General features: G+C 40.0%; 2 protein-coding genes across 2 annotated transcripts in view; one reads left to right on the forward strand and one right to left on the reverse strand.

The window, feature by feature from the left end:
• The window catches only part of FucTA (glycoprotein 3-alpha-L-fucosyltransferase A), a 221,522-nt gene that overhangs the window by 23,637 nt on the left and 179,969 nt on the right, over positions 1–17,916 (forward strand). The window lies entirely within an intron of this gene.
• LOC145985648 (uncharacterized) lies at positions 2,617–7,375 on the reverse strand. The gene is made up of 3 exons (XM_083119717.1): positions 6,740–7,375; positions 5,020–6,259; positions 2,617–4,616 (listed from the first exon to the last, which is right to left on the reverse strand). Exons 1-3 carry the CDS (start codon positions 7,373–7,375, stop codon positions 2,617–2,619), a joined length of 3,876 nt encoding a protein of 1,291 aa, XP_082975843.1.

Consider the following 17,916-nt stretch of genomic DNA (forward strand, 5'->3'; position numbering starts at 1 on the left):
CATATTCTACCGTGAGATTGTGTGTGTGTGTGTGTCTACACCGCTAGTACTGCAATTTGTTCCGATTTCAAAGCCATATCACCTCGCATAAGCGACAGAGAAGAGTATGCGCACGACGGCTGACACGAACAAGCCAGGCACTTTCAATTCAACTCGCGCACATGATAAAGCATCCGTGTAGCTTCCGGTTCATGACACGTAGAGTGCGTAAATGTCAAGGAAAGAAAAACAGAAACTCTCCTACATTGAAGCCACGCATGATTGCATTGTAAAACTCCATCTTTTTCCTCCTTTCTTGCCGCTGTCGTGATTCGCCGTTCAAACAATACGTGTCCCAACGCACGTGTTCGTCATTTCGAATGAAATCTGTGCGAAAAGAAACCCAAATCCCTAGGCCTTTTAATACATCTACCCAGCACGCAAATATGACATATTACCAGTGTGCGAATTTAAACAATTGTTCAGAAGGGGTTCATCCACGGCTGGATTCAAGTATAACAGGAAATGCATACATAGTGGACTCTTTTTAATTCAATCTCCAAGGGGGCAAGAAAAATCGAGTTATCCGAAATAGAATTGTGATTTGTGATTTGATTTATTTTACTTCGCCTTTTGTGCCACTTTTGGCTATTTTACGAAGATGGGGATGAGTGATGATGTGATGAAATGAATGAATGGACACTCACAAATATCCATGCCCAGGCCAGGATTCGAACCCGGGTCCCTTGGCGTCGTAGCGCGATGTGCTAACCACTCTTTTTTTTTAAAAAAAAAAGGAAATACGCCCTACACGGAGGTATCCCCCACCATTCACTCTTTTTCTCACTTTTACACTTTTCAATTCTTACATTTTTCTTTGTTTCTTATCAACTGGACGAACACAAATACCCATGCCTTACCCGGGACTCGAACCCAAAACCCTTGGCGTTGTAGCGCGCTCTGGTAACCACTTCGCCACGGAGGTCGACCACTCCGCCACAGGGGCCGGCGAAAATAGAATTAAAAGAACATATATCATTAAAGATGATTTCAAGGAGAATAAGCATCTGTTCGAAATATCGAATAATTCGAATTACCCAAGTTCAAATTACTGTATTCTGCTTCGTCGCCTTGTAATCAAGGAGTTCCGGTTCGTTACCCGGTGGAGGCACATACTGGTTCGGATCCCACTTTATCTTTAAACTGTGGGTCCAGCAAAGTTTAGGCTATCTGAGCATTATGTAGACTTAAAACTCAAACCATGCTTTTGGGGATGGAATAAATCACTTTACTATTATTATTATTAACAATAAACGTACGAATCAGTATTAATAATTATAGTATGATAGCTACTATACAATCATTTCAATTCTTTCGTGGAGGAGTCAGCATACAAAAACAATGTTCCAAGTTCGAACCCTTGGCAGGACATAGAAGGATGCACAATTTTACAGAAGGTTTCATTTTACATAGCTCATCTTTCACCATTGGGTAATCTGAGAATGAATGGGGATAAGATGATATTCGTGAAATGGATAACCAATCACATTGAGGGGATTCAACACAGGTACCAGAGAGAATTTTACTGGCTGTTGGTACAGGCGCCAGAACCTCATTAGTATGCCAGAATGCAATGAGGTTGACGTCTGAATGCCTTTTCAGAATGACACCCCTTACACACCCGGCTGCACCTGTGCTTATCCCATTTCATCAGTCCAACATTTATCGTCGCATAAATCAAAAAGGCTTTATATCGAAAATAAAGAAAGAGAAATTTCGCTCCTAACACAAACATTGCCGGATTTACTGCAAGGGACCGGAGGTAAGTGGAAGGGGTCAGTAGCAAGTATGTAACGATAGTCCTTGTTTGCGATTGCCGTAACTGTTTCACCATACTGATTTTTGTACGGATGCAGTAAACGTTATTGCTTGTAAATGCTATATTTGATGAATACACATGATTACATACACAAACTAAGAAGTACAACTAGATTGTGTTCCCGCAACACACACGCACGTCTTCGTAGAATGTTCCACTGCTGCCGACTGAGACTGTCTTGAGGCAGTGTTGCCAACTGTTCACGCCGCTTCACTGGCGTGCTGCAAGTCTCACTACATTACACTGATTAATGATTAAAACCTGAACATTCTCCCCCCTCCTTGATTTACTAAATCAACATAAAACACTACAACAAATTATTTCTCTGTTGGAAAAGGGATGAGTTTATGAATTGGTCTTTTAAATGTACCCTGAGCAGTGCGAACGTTCACTACTCTCACAAGTTTATCAGATCCTGTATAGACCTCTTCGATGACTCCAGTCCTCCATGTGAGGGATGGAACATGGTCTTCCTTCATTAGCACCAGCATCCCTGGTCGGAGATTGGGTTTGGTTGTTGTCCATTTGGTTCTCTGCTGCAGGTTGTTGAGATAGTCCCTTGATCACCGCTGCCAGATGTGTTGATAGATCCGTTGAATCCGTTGCCACCGATCCAGACGATTTTCTGCTATATGTGTCACATCAAGCTCGGGAAAGGATGTTAGAGGACTACCTATTAGGAAATGACCTGGGGTGAGATTACTATTGTCAGTAGGGTCATTGGACATAGCAGTGATAGGACGTGAATTTAAACAGGCTTAGATTTGACAAAGCAAAGTTGAAAGTTCTTCAAATGTGAAGTGCTGATTTCCAGCTGCTCTTCTTAAGTGGTATTTCATTGATTTTACCGCTGCTTCCTGCAGGCCATTGAAATGGGGCGCATGTGGAGGTATGAAATGCCATATGAATTCTTCTGATGCTGCATACTTATGTATTTCAGTCTTGAATTCTTGCGACTCAAACAGCTGACGCAATTGTTGTAGTTCTCTGTAAGCTCCAACGAAGTTTGTTCCATTATCGCTGTATAAATTTCTACATTTTCCCCTTCTTGAAGTAAATCTCCTTAGAGCTGCGATAAAGGCAGATGATGTTAGATCTGAGACTAATTCTAGATGTATAGCCTTTGTAGTGAGACAGACGAAGACTGCTACATAACATTTTCTCGAAATCTTGCTTCTTGCATTTCCTGATTTCACATTAAATGGACCAGCATAATCCACTCCTGCACTGAGGAATGCTCTACCTGGTTGAAGTCTTGTTGATGGTAGTTGACCCATTAGTTGCTCTGACACAGATGATTTTAGCTTGAAGCAAGGTAAACAATTATGTATAACCTTCCTGATAACTTGTCTTGCTCTCGGAATCCAGTATTTTTGGCGAAGTGAGGCCAACAGTAGCTGAGAGCCCGCGTGAAATAATCTCTGATGCTCTGCTAGTATAATGAGTCTTGTTAAATGATGCTCTGATGGCAATATGAGTTGGTGTTTGCTCTCATAGGGTATTTGAGCATTTTGTAGTCTCCCACCTACTCTAAGCATGTTGTTTTCGTCTATGAATGGATAGAGACTTCTTAATGGACTATCCCTTGCCACTTGTCCATTGTGTTGAAGATCCTGGAATGCTTCTCTGAAAACATCTTGTTGTGTTGCGTTGATTATTGCTGCCAGGCTGAGTCTCAAATCGTTTGCTGTTAGCTGCTCTGTTTTCTTGTTCTCACGATTCTTTGTGTTGTGAATGAAACGCTGGCAATAGGCAATGACTCTAACTAGTTTCGATAATGACGAAAATTTGTGGATGAAGGTCGTCGATGGAACTTGAATGACTAGTGATGTGACCCCCTTTCTTTCTTCTGTAACTTCTTCTTTCTCTGCGTGTGACGAAGAATTTGGCCATGAAGAAGATTCTTCACTCAAGAATGTGGGTCCATTCCACCACAGTGTATTGTGTTGCAATGTGGCCGGTTCTACACCTCGAGATACAAGGTCCGCAGGATTGTCATTTGATGACACGTGTCTCCATTGTGAAGGACTTGTTGAATCTTGAACTTGAGCCACCCTGTTGGCGATAAAAGTTTTCCACTTGTTTGGTGGCGATGACAGCCATGCTAGGACTATCTTCGAATCTGTCCAAAAATATACTTGACTGATTGCAAGATTGAGTACCGCTAATCCTTCCTTCATTAATTTGGCAAGTAAAACTGCTCCACATAGTTCCAGACGTGGAAGTGTAACCTGTTTTACTGGAGCCACTCTTGATTTGGCGCAAAGAAGTTTAACTGCAACATCACCACTTCTGTTTGTTGACCTAACGTAGATTGCTGCACCGTAAGCCTTTGTACTGGCATCGCAGAACCCATGAAGCTGTACGTCATTGATTTTTCCTTCAATCAAGATGAATCTACTGACTCGTATATCATTGATGCGTGGTAGGTTTCTATACAACTGCAACCATTGCTGCAATAACGTCGGTGGTAAGCTCTCGTCCCAATCGATGCGTTGAAACCACAACTGTTGTAGAAATGCCTTGAAACTGATGACTACAGGACTGACCAATCCAAGAGGATCGAATATTGAAGCGATTATTGACGTTACTCTTCTTTTGCTTATTTCTGCTGCGTGGGCAGATGTTGATGCTGCCTTGTTGGCGATTAAGAATTTGTCTGTGCCTGGATCCCAGAGTAGACCAAGAGTTTTGACACCTTTATCCTTATCTAACTGAAGTGGTAACTGCACCTCTCTGTGGCTATGGGGTACTGCCTCTAAAAGTGCGGGATGGTTAGAACACCATTTTCGAAGATTGAAACCGCCACTTCGTAGAAGATGGATTAATTATTGTTGTAATTTCAGTGCATCCTCTACACTGTCGCTGCCTGATAAACAATCATCCATGTACATATCTTCCTTTACTGTTCTTGCTGCATTCGGATACACGTGTTGTTGCTGTTCGGCTAGCATTTGTGTACACGCTGTTGCGAGGAATGAAGCTGGTTTTGTGCCATAAGTCACCGTTAAAAGTTCGCAAGTGTCTACTGGGCTGTCTGATGAGTATCTCCAGAATATTCTCTGCAATGGTAAGTCGTCTTCATGCACCATAATTTGGCGGAACATTTTCTCCGTGTCTGCCGTAAATGCTATGCTGTGTGCGCGAAATCGTAGAATGACGGAGTACAGATCTTGTTGCAGAATTGGACCTGCTAGTAAAAATGTCGTTAAGTGAGTTTCCAGATGTAGTTTTGGCGCTGGCATCATAGACAACTCTGGTCTTCGTTGTGCTGCTGTCTGGCTTGAATACTGGATGATGAGGCATGTAGAATACTTGTGTGTCATCCTTGACTGTGTCTGATTCTAACTTTCTCATGTGTCCTAAATTCTCGTATTCCTTCATGAAGTTATTGTAATCTTCTTTCAGAGCTGGCTGCCTCTTCCATCTTCTCTCCAGTTGTTCCAGTCTACTCATGGCTTGCTGAGTTGAATCTCCTAATTGTGGATGATTTGGGCGTTTAGGTAGACGTACTATGAAACGACCACATTCGGATCGCGTTGTATTCAATTTAAAGTGCTCTTCACATAGCTCTTCTTCCTTAGATCTGTGTGGTGACTCTATTCCTTCCAACTCCCAGAAGCGTGCAAGTTGTTTTTCCAAACTGTCATCTGTTCTTGCAAAACATGCAGTGATTGATGAGTTGCATTCTTGAGGCATGGATCCACCCAGTATCCATCCAAGTTGCGAATCTTGCAGAACAGGGTAATTGCCTTCTCTACTTAGACGTTCTGGCTTCAGTATGGAGTAGAAAAGCCCTGCGCCCAAAAGAATGTCTATCTTGCCAGGTTTATTGAATGTGGGGTCTGCCAGTGCGATGTCCGTTGGAATATTCCATGTATCGTAATTTATGTGCTCTGTAGGCATATCTCCAGTGATTTTTGGCAGAACTGAACAAGAGATTGTAGTGGAGAAGTCATTCGCGAGTGATGAAATGTTCACATTCACACTGAAGCGAGTTTCCGACTTTGAGTTATTTATCCCATGAATTGGAATGTACGCCCTTTGTTTCTTGAGACGCAGTCTTTGAACGGTTTCCTCCGTTACGATGTTTGATTGACTTCCATTATCTAGTAAGGCACGACATGTGACCAATCTTCCGTCCTTATCCTTCACTTGTACCAAAGCAGTTGACAGTAGAACATGCGATGTGTGTCTGGTCTTGAAACTGCAGTATGATGCTTGCGTATTCTCCCGATTGTGAGTCTCACTCTCCGTCACTGAGCTTTGGGTGTCGGTGTGTCTGTTCTGTGTTTCCCTTCGAACAGCACCGAGCTTCCGTTGATCATCGTGCAGCAAAGTGTTGTGCTTCTGTGAACATGCTCTGCAATTGCCTGATTTACAGTCCTTGCTTCGATGTGGCTTCAAACAGTTCCAACACAATTTGTTTTCACGCACACACTGTCTCCTTTGATGTACATTTGCACTGAGAAAACCTGGGCATGCATACAGAAAATGAGAAGGCTGTTGTTTACAATACAAACATGCATTTGATGAAGAAGCCAAATATGAATGTGACTGTTGTGTAGTTTTGTTTTGTTTGGTCCTTGCCTCATTGAATTTATTATCCCTTGGTATCTGGATGATTTGCGGTTTGATAGTTTCTAGAGCTTGACATTTATGCTCGAGAAATGTAAAGAATTCTGAGAGTGGTGGGAAGTCTTGCTCAGTGTGAGTTCATTCCCAATCACGTCTTGTTTGCATGTCTAATTGAGATACGAAGTGCTGCAATAATACTACATCCTCTAAAGGTTGCGACAACTGTAATGCCTTTAATGCCGAAAGATTGTTTGTAATGGTATTTGCGAAGTGACGCAAATCTGACGCATTTTCCCTACTAACTGAGTGAATGTGCAAGAGTTCCTTTATGTGTGTTGCCGCTATGAGCTTCTTGTGTTCATAGCGCTGAACTAGCTGTTCCCAAGCTACTGTGTAGTTGCCTTCAGTGATTTGCAAATTCTGGATTAAGCGTAGTGCCTGACCCTTAACAGCTGATTTCAAATAATGGAATTTCTGAATTGCAGATAAGGTGTCATTATTGTGCACTAAGGCTACAAATGTATCCGAAAACCCTATCCATTTGTCGTAACTACCATCAAAAGTAGGAAGGGAAATCGAAGGTAGCTTGAGCTGGTTGTCTTTATTTGTAAATTTCTGATTAGATGATTCTTGACCCTGATTATTGATTGCAGCATGTTTAGAAATTATGTTTTGCATTTGAACCTTTATTTGAAAGTACAATTCTTCAACTTCAGTGCGGTAAGTTTCATGTTCTTCTGAATCGTCGTCTTCGAGCTCCAGCTGTGTTTGCACTTCATTGAATTTTGCCCAAACATCTGATAAATACAGAGCACGGCATTTCACCTCCTCAATATTTTGAGTTTCCTCAAAGTTCTGAATGAATTCTAACAAACGTGTAAGTTGCCCCTTTACAACTCCGCACTGTCGTGTTAATTTCTTCCGTGCTTCTTGATTCATTGTAAAAGGAAGGGAAAGAAACAAGAGGGAAGGAATTGAGCTTGTGTGGGTGTTGTGTTAGCAGAAATGACTGACCTTTGTACAGCTGATTGCCGCTCCTGACTCCAGACGTCAACAAGGCTGCTCGGAGCTCCGTTGTTGATAGTGGCTGCAACACGAGAAGAATTGCTGGCCGCGACGAAATGAACTGCGCGCGAAACGTGCCACGCCCGAAATGTTCATGTAACTTTCTTTGTTCCCGTACTGAGAAATATACGTATGCTGCTATGTTCAATGTATGTAATACACAATAATGATGCTGTTCACTGTGTGTAATACACTAACCGAATGTACCGAGTGTGTTCTTGAAGCGACACGCACATAACTGTACTGCAATGACTGTTTTTCACATCACAAACTACGCACTTGATAACGTCCACAATGGCATCCGTCCGCACGGAGGACCATAAATGTTTGCGATTGCCGTAACTGTTTCACCCTACTGATTTTTGTACGGATGCAGTAAACGTTATTGCTTGTAAATGCTATATTTGATGAATACACATGATTACATACACAAACTAAGAAGTACAACTAGATTGTATTCCCGCAACACACACGCACGTCTTCGTAGAATGTTCCACTGCTGCCGACTGAGACTGTCTTGAGGCAGTGTTGCCAACTGTTCACGCCGCTTCACTGGCGTGCTGCAAGTCCCACTAAATTACACTGATTAATGATTAAAACCTGAACAGTCCTAGTATTGATCTGCCATCCATTGCCTACCGCTTGAGGTATAACGGCCTTGGTTCACATAGCTATGTGTATTCATCTCCTGATATTGTTAGAATAAATAAACCAGGAAACCAGGAATATTGATTGATTGACTGAATTGTTGCACAGATAGTCTAATCGAGACTAGATCCGAACCACTGTGCAATGTGCCTCTACCGGGTGTTGAACCCGGGCCTACCAAGGATGACTTTACCAGTACATCCATAAAGACTTTGATGAACGGGAGAGTGAAGGAAACAGAAGGGAATGAGCGAAAGAAAGTGTGTGTGTGAGTGATTATATATATAGGATGGAGGAGGTACTAGGAAGAAATATGCGAAGTGAAAAGGGAGAAGAATAAGTACATAATCAAGAGAAGGGAAGGGATAGATATGGATGACGACAGACAGGCAGAGAGAGAGAGAAAGAGAATATGGAGAAGAACATACACACGCACACACAAGGAGAGGAAGAGAGAGAGAGATTAAGGTAGTAGCTTTCAACTCATGAATGCTAATTAAAACCAGTGCTTTGTTAAATCCCCTTCTAGAAAGATCGAAGAATTAGTTCCACTATTTCGCGACTGCTGACGGTAGAGTCGTCATTTGGATGCGCAGAGCGAATGTGAGAGAAGTGGGTGGCAGTTCTTAGTTTTGCACACCCGGAAACTTCGACGAACACCAATCCACTATACGATGCAAAGCAAAAATGTAATTTAAAATCAGAATTAAATGAGTATTGAAAGAGTTTTATGAAATGAGGACTAAAAGTGGTAGACGTTGTAAGTGCCAAAGGCGAAAGTGTTGGGAAATCGCATCGTTCCGCACATCAGCCCGTAAGAACGTGCACACTAGTGACCTCTTTACACTCCATTTGAACTACTTAGAGGGTTACCAGCCACTTTTCACGTTTACCACTTAATAAAGCATATCACATTTCACAGTTTAACGTGGAAAACGGTGTTTGATTTATTGTGGCGCTTACTTACAACATTTACCAATTTTATTCTTCAAATGTTGATCCTGAAATTAGTGCCCAAAATATGCGGTAGTCAGGAACGTATCTAGAAATAAATTACAGGGGGTCTGGGTGTAACTAAGTGTCGCAATAATAATTATAAAAATAGAATCAGTATATTTAATTAAATTAAAATATTAACGAAATATGTAAATTAATGAATATCGTATTGTTATTATTACATGAGTAGGTAAAAGATAGTAAAAGAATAGAGATATAACAGTATTTATTACTTATCTTACCTGTAGTTAAGATAGCCAAGCTTTGCATAAAAACAACTGCCCTGCCAAGGAAATGAATGTCAAATAGAAAAATAATATTTATTGAATAACAGAAAATTAGTTCCTGATTAATACTTTATGCATATTATCATAAGTAGTAGTGTGAATAAATCTTTGGAACTCTTGAAAGCCGTAAGAGCCAAATTCCTTGCCTTCCAATAAGTTCAGCAGAAATAAATAACCATCGATTATATAACAAATGCTAAACAATTATATTTTGATTATTTAATTTCGAGGTGGGGGTAGAGTGCCGACACCCTGGACCCCCCTAAATACGTCCTTGGCGGTAGTGTGGGCGAGACCTTGCTCAGCCAGTCTCTCGATAGGAACGTGATGCTGATCAAACAACCTCCTCTGTGGTCGAGATCGAGAACGTGTGGGATAACTTACTTTATTTCTTTATCATAAAGTTTATGCTCAGATAGGCATAGGCTAATCGGGACTGAAGTGAACCAACGTGCAGTATGTCTCCACTTGAAATTGAATCTGGAGCCCCTTGATTACAAGGCGACAGCTTTACGACTAGCAACCAAATCGACCAATGAAACCTTGGCGATAAAGTACATAAATTTTGCATTTGTTTAGATGTTGTAGGTCGTCATTAAATGACAATACGAAATCTGAAATTCTGAGATGAGAAGAACAACTTTATATTGCGGTATCACTATATAGTTTCACACACAAAGTATCATAATGCTTGTCACTAGCTACAAGTCACTTGAGCAAAAGCCACCGACGTGTAAATAAACCAACTAAATGACCTTGAAAATACATCTATTTGGTAAATACGTTTCTACAAACATCGGAATACATTGTAGAGTGTTTAAATGAATTGTTCATGCACAGAAACATAACATGAGATATCGAAAATTAAAAACACTATTGTGAGACCTATTACAGTTAGTCCCAGAGATGTCACACCTTCTGACTGGCCGTACCAGTAATTCACTATGTTACCTCTTTAATTTCGTTATGTTGTTGGCGAAGTCGTTCCTAAGGAGGACAAAGGGAACATTTCCCTTATCCCGGGTCGTTCAGGGCGATTCCCTTCAGGCCAGAAAAAAAACTTTTCATGTAGCCCTTCTTAATTATTATTATCATCATTGTCTTTATTTCACTAAACGTAGTAAATACCTTTCCGATGGAGTAGCGGGAAGGTCGTCGTTGTCCCTGGTTCGATACCCGGCGGAGGAACACATATGTATGAATTAGAGTTGTTCATATCCCACTATCAACTGTAGGTCCAGTCCCGATTACCCCTTTTGTGCATAAAGTGGACTTGAAACTAAACCGTAAACCCACCAAACGTAGAAGTTTAACTTAGTAGCTAAAATGAGCACAAATCAAGCCATTATGAAATAATTAAGGGCAAGTTAAGGGCTATTGCGAGTGTGTAGGTAAATCACTGTTCCTTATTAACAAGGGGAAACTGTGAAAGTGAATAATTATAGTACAGACCAACCAACATGAGAAACCCCCCTGCAAAGTTGCCAAATGAGGACAGTCATTTGTTTTCTCCTCTCGCTTCCCCTTTGGTTGTGCCCGAATGTCCCCGTGTTTCCAATTTAGAACTCCCTCCCTTGTTTAGTTGTCAAAACTTCAACAACATTAGATAGTATGTCTCTGCCTTGGCTGTGTACGGTTTTCCCCTTCTTTATGATACAGACACTGGACGCAGAATAAAGGCGACGACGATTTGTTGAAGAACGCCGTACATTTGCCGTACAATGCTCTCCATTCCACTTCACAAATCCAACTTTTATCCAAATTCTTTTACTGTTACCTCAGCAGGCCTTTGGAACAAGTTGCCACCTGAAATTCATGTCCCTTCCTCAATTGTGACGTTCAAAAAATTGTTAAAGTTACACATATTATACAATGAAAATTAAATGTTTGATTTCGCTAATAATGTGGCGGGTGCAGAGAATGATAGAAGGACGTAAGGCACAAAAATGATTTAAAGTAATAGTTAAGATGAATTATCGTCAAAGTATACCGTTTTGGGCTATGTTTTAAGTATGTGTAATATTGGTCTGTGCTTAAGTAAGTGTAGTGTTATGTATTTGCTTGTACGTGTGTAAGGGCAAAAATATGTATGTGTGAGTGTGTGTGCCCGTATCTATAGGTTAGATTACATTTCTTATATGTAATTTTTCTTTGTATTTTTCATTTCTCTGTAATTTTTATATATTTTTTCTTTATTTTCTTTTTCAATATTTTAATTATTTGATATTCAATTTTTTTTGTAAACATGGTCAAGTGGAAGAAAAGGCTCCACAGCCTTAACTTCGCCATGTAAAAGAAGACGAAATAAATAAATAAAATAAATAAATAAATAAATTTGGCAACGCGAAGGCGGGATTGAGTGGTAAGCAGCTGATTGCATCACCCATACTCCTTCCGCTCTCTTGTGGTTGAAAATTAGACGGCAGCGCCAGAGAGCTAGGATTTTCATGACTGCATTTTCATTTTTCGATAAGAGTGATTTGTTCCTGAAAAATATAGAAATACAAATAGAAATATATAACTAATTAAATTAATATAACTGTGGCAGTATATTTTTCGGTCTAGTTCAGCATATTTTTGCTTTTTCAAAAGTATAAATAACTTTCTTTGTACACTTAAATTCCTCCAAAAAGAATTTCGTTTACTCTTCCAAGTTCACTCACGTTGTTGTATTTCTTAGAAGCATGTATTCTCAGGCCTGTAATCTAGGAGCACGGGAAGGTAGGGGAGGAAGAGTGGCTGTGGGGGTGAGGGTAAAGGTGATAATCTAGCATTCCTCCAAATGGTTATGTTATTTGGAACAAAATACGCAGGTCTATATACTTTTATTTCTCGTGCTTTTTACTAGTTTTCCTTCTTTTTTAAAAATTCTTACACCAAATAATTCACCCCATGAGATAATACAATTGGATCAACCCATATGAAGTCATACAACATGGTTGCTTGACCATTCTTAAAAAAGTTTATTTTTTGTGTGGTGTGAGCCTCATATGTTGACAGTTCAGAACCACTGTTATTTTATTTTTACTATCACCGATTTGAAGATGGCGGGCATTTTTTTATCATGGCGCGCGCCATTTTCTCCATTCGTAAGCATCAGCGGCAACTTTTTTATCTCAGCTCTGGTAAGTCCTACGACAATGAGACAAAATCTGTGATGTTAAGCATATTGTAGGCTACAATTATATTTGTGTGTAATTTTCTAAATATTATTCCTTCATAATAAATTTTTAGGTGAAAATTGTGTATTTTAATCGCTCAAAATGACATTTTCGGACATTATTTTGGAGGGGAAGGCAGTTTGTTTCACCCTTGAATTTTTTTGTGCAAGTACCTGTGTACCAATACAGTATGTCAAAAGTATTTGAAGCTTGACTCTTAAATATTTTTTTGTCTATAGGGTCATAACATGTACTTTTTGTTAAAAAATTCCAAGTTAAGGGTCAAATATCTCTGGTGGGCAGTTTAAAAATCTGAAATTTGTACACAATACTGTACTCCATGATAAGTAACTTCAGTAAAAATTTTGAGTTTGAGATTCAATTGGTTTAAGAGATACAAAACTCGTGAAAAATTCAATATTTTGCATTAAGTATGGTATGCCTAATTTCATTTCTTATTAACATTTCGTGTTAAAATTCTGCAAACTGTAATTTGGAATGTCAATGAACAACATTACAATCCTGAAATGGATCTGCAAGAAAGTATATGTACGAGGGCGTGCTGAAAAGTAAAGCTTCTATGTTTTTATTTTCTTTGTTACCTTGTAAACGCATTTTGGATTTTGAGTAACCATACATTGCACTTATAAGACTTTCCCGCTACTCAATTGAAGGTTTCAAACTTCTATCGCCAGGGTGTGCTGAACTATAGCGAGGAAAATGGCAGCATGTAACCATGCAATGTCGGTGGAGCGCCTGAAGTAGCGTGCCGTGATCGAGTTTATAACCGCAGAAAATGTGCTACAAATTGACCTTCAAAAGAGACTGAAGGCATTTTATGGGGATGAATGTGTAGACATCAGTACTGTGCGATCTTGGGCTGTTCATGCTCGTAAAGAAAACCCAAGCTGAACAAGATTCCGATGACCTCCATCAGTTGCAGTTCGCGGACATTCATTCCATTCTCTCACATAGCTGAGATTTCTTCAGCTGGGGGTTTTCTTGAAGAGCATGATAAATTCAAGATCGCACAGTACTGATGTATACGAATTCATCCCCATAAAATGACCCAATTAGAAAGTTATGGGGCATATTTGTGGAAATTTTAGGTCATAAGTGCATTTTTATTTTCCATATTTTTGGTCACAAAAAACATTGATAAGACTGAAATACTGTATCTTTGGAACGTATAATTAATAAATGCATTTTCAGCATTTTGCGGCACGTGAGTTGAAATTTGTCGCTCAACCAGCGAAAAGGTGTTTGATTTGGGGGCGACCTTTTGCCCTTACCTCGCTGAGTCAACACGACGCACTGTATACTGCGCATATGAATATGCAAGGGATGTACAGCGAAATATCACAATGCAGAAGGAGGCTACGGCAAACAGTGGCGGAAAAGAGCAGCACGCGAGGAGTGACTCGTCAAACATTGACAGAGGAAAAGAAGATAAAAAACAGAGAGGAAAAAAACTGAATTTACACAGTCGTCGCTAATTCGCTTTGGAAACCCGTGAAAGCAAGACCGTGGATGTCTGATTCCGATATGTTGGTTTAAAAGAGATGAAAAGGAATACGTGATTAATTTATTTGTATTTGTATTATATTTAACCTTGCCTCTTCTATCTCTTTAGGCTAATCGCCACAATGAGTGGAATCCGAATTGATATAAGCGTAAGGTGACCAGATTTTTAAAACAACAAAATTGGACATTTTTCATATATTCCTGAAGAAAAACGGGACCAGACGGGACGTCAAAACGTACACATTTTAATAAAAAGACCGGTGTCTTCATAAATACTGCTACCTCTATTTGTGCAAGGTACATAAATCTTAATATTAAACCGCGGCTAATGTATCTTCAGGGCAGGGTTCTTTCTTGAAAACGAAACCAGACAGGATGCCTTCCAATGGAGACGTTTAAACGATTATATTATCTCAACAAGGATACATGGATTTATATATTTACATAATGAGATACGTATTGCTCTTGTTCTTATTAACATTCAATTTGTATGCTCTTAGAATTTCTTTCTTCTTTTTAATTTGTATAATCTTCTTTAGTATACGCTTCCTTCTATACTTCTTTCTGGACTTCTTTGTCGGAATTCGGATCTGGACTTCCCTCTTTGTGGGAATTCGGATCTGGAATTCCTTCTTAAGGGAAATCTGGATCTGGACTTCCTTTTGGACTCTTATGTAATCCCTGGAACGTGTATCCTTGATGTCAATTCCTCTGGTATTTTCATATGTAGGTTTTCCCTCTTCACTAAGTCCTTTTTCTACAAGCTGGTAACACTTCACTTTTTCTTCATTCGCATCAAGTCCTAGAGGGTTACGATTGATTTACTCGTAATTTATTTTACTTCGCGTTTTTTGCCTCTTGGCTAATTTGCGAAGATGGGGATGAGTGATGAATGGACATTCACAAACAACCAAGCCCGAGCGGAATTCGAACCCGGGACTCTAGACGTCGCAGCGCGATGTGCTAACCACTCTGCCACAGGGTTACGAGTTCGAGGGTTGATTTCTACTCTGGAACACGCCAACAATAAAATAAGTTCAACAAAGTAGACACTCCGCCACAAGCTAACAGATTCAAGATCTGTTCAGACACAAACTTGTATCAGTGTTTTCACTTCCTTGGTTTTCCGATATATTTATATATGAGTATCAATTTAATTTATTAAGTATTTACATTAATTTATTATTTTTATATGTTTTCTTTATCCTCTTGTAATGGATTATATTGTTGTTCATCTTTCCAAATTACCTTGCGCTTATTTGCATTGCCATTCGTGTATCTCGTGTTAATCTTCAATCTCAAACATCTTGTGCTGCCATCTCTATTCCACCTTGGCAAACAGTTCACATGAGTTGGTCTCATTGGGTACGTAACAATACGTGGGTTGGAGATTTGATAGTCGCAACTATTTATTTACAAATGATACCTCTATGAAACTTTTACAGCCCTTGATGTAGTCACCAGCATTGTGTACAACTCGTTGCCAGCGATGTGCAAGTCGTAGTATACCTGTAACAGCGCCTGTTGTGTTGATGGTTCGAATGGACCGGTCTATTGCCTGAAGAATCTCTGGAACAGATCAGAAGCGAATGCTCTTCATCTTAGGGATCAAATCAAAGTCACGGGAAGTATGGTGGAAGGTAGAGCACCTGCCAGCCCCATCGAGCTAACAAATCAACCACAGGTTGCGGTACATGCGCCCGAGCACTGTCCTGCAAAATGACGGGAGGATTCAGCAGAAAGTGTCGCCTCTTCTTTTGCAACGCAGGTTCCCTCACGTCTCACGAAGACCTTGATGACACTGTCGTACTGTATGGCCGTGGGCACATTCAATCTATATCCAACTCTGCTTTTCCTGCTTTGAAAACATTGTTGTGATTACACAACTTTAGACTGACAACTCCAACAATACTCTATTCATTTCATTACTGTGCATGCACCTAGTGTCCATTTACTGGGAGGTAGTTTAGGTATCAAACTAACGTGTGGTATAAGCGAGAAGCACAGGTTATTTTCATGGCGTATATACAGCAGTGTTGCCAATATTAAATTTTCAACCCACGTACTTATGTTTGAAAACTAATTTAATTAATAAATAAATACTGTGTAAATAACACGTAATATGGTGTTATGTACTGTACTCCAACCAAGCAGTCATTTAGAATGTGAAGTCATTTATTGATATTTTGAAGATTATTGGATCTTCTTCAGAACGTTCTTCTTTTCAAATAACATTTTGTAAAAGTTTACACACGTGAGATTAATGTTCACCTTATTAATCAACATAGTTTACGAAGTTTGTCCTGAAAGAGCGTTCTTATCACTTGTCCACAAACCATTCATGTACGAAAACACTCGTTCAGTGGGGGCATTAGCTCCAAGTAAACAGAGAAGGAACTCCAATATTTTAAGAAAATTGGAAATCTGAAGTAATTTATACGCAACAGTCGCTAGGTGGTGCTTTTTTCCAGCTTCCATTTTTCCAATAACTCTGGCGTTATGTAGTAATTCTATACCTATAAGTCTTTACAAAAAAGAGACATTTTGGCGTCCCGTTTTACGTTCCAAAATAATCGGGACAGAGACTCAAAAAATAGCCTCTATCGTTTAATACGGAACGTCATGTCACTTTATGTAAGGGATGAGAGAAGAATATACTGAGAAAAGAGTCAAATATACTGCTTCTTTACACACTTTAAAAAAATAAGGTTGCAACACTTCCACTTAACCACCAAGACTCGCTCTCAAACTGCAAACTGAACATTGCAAAACTACATTGACCTTTCTCTACAATTTCACTGTGCAAATGCCCAAAACTGGAGATGAACACAAAAGCCACACTGCCCCACAAACAGTTCCTAAATTACTTCAACCTCAGAGGATTCCAATAAGCCGTCACGAAATGTCTAAATAACGCTAATTTTGCCCTCGTTATTGATCTTGAAGGACGTTATTGCATTCCAATTCAGGCAGCTGCAGCTCCACCGATATAATGCGGCTTGCTGGAACTGTTTATGGAATCCGTGAATGTTGTTGGGATCTTTGTGCCTGCAGAGTCTCCATTAGGTGGTAGTGAAAATAAGGATGGTGCCGAGTGGGCGAAGGGACTTTGGCCCACCCCAGAATATCCTTATCCCACCCAAATAGCTTACATGAGAAATGTTCATGATAATTTGCACAAGAAGGAAGACCGAATGAATGAAAGAAAGAGAGGAAGGCAAACAGAAGAAGAAATAAGGAGAAGGAGAGAGCGAAATATAGAACAAAAGAGCGAGAAGGAGTGTAAGAGAGAGAAATAATTAATGAGAAGGAGAGAATAAAGAGAGAGAGAAACAGAGGGAGAACGACAGAGAGAGAGAAGGGAGGAAGAAAGAAGTGAGAAACAGAGCAAGAAGGAACGAGGGAGAGAGAAAGAAATATATAGAGTAACGGACGAAGAAAAAGAGAGAGAAAGAGAAAAATAATCCATCTGAAAACCGTCCACCCAAATAAAATTCTCCCCCATCCTCACTGGTGCATGAGCGGTACTACAGAACAAACTCTCGTCTTGTAAAGAAGCAGGTCTCATTCTCGGCCCTGTCTCGACAAGTCTCAAACGAGCTGATATTCTCGTCACGATGGTTAAACAATAGTCTCAGTCTCGACCGGGGGCTACTACTATGCAGATGACACACAGCATAAGCACTGACCAATGCGCAGGCGCGGTTGGTCCAATAGCGCACTGGATCAGTGAACCCCCAATAATATACGGCATTTACCTCGAGAATGGACAATAAACAATGTCTTTACCTTTTGACAA

The sequence above is a fragment of the Lepisma saccharinum genome, chromosome 3, assembly GCF_977018435.1.
Source record: "Lepisma saccharinum chromosome 3, izLepSacc3.1, whole genome shotgun sequence".
Lineage (NCBI taxonomy): Eukaryota > Metazoa > Arthropoda > Insecta > Zygentoma > Lepismatidae > Lepisma > Lepisma saccharinum.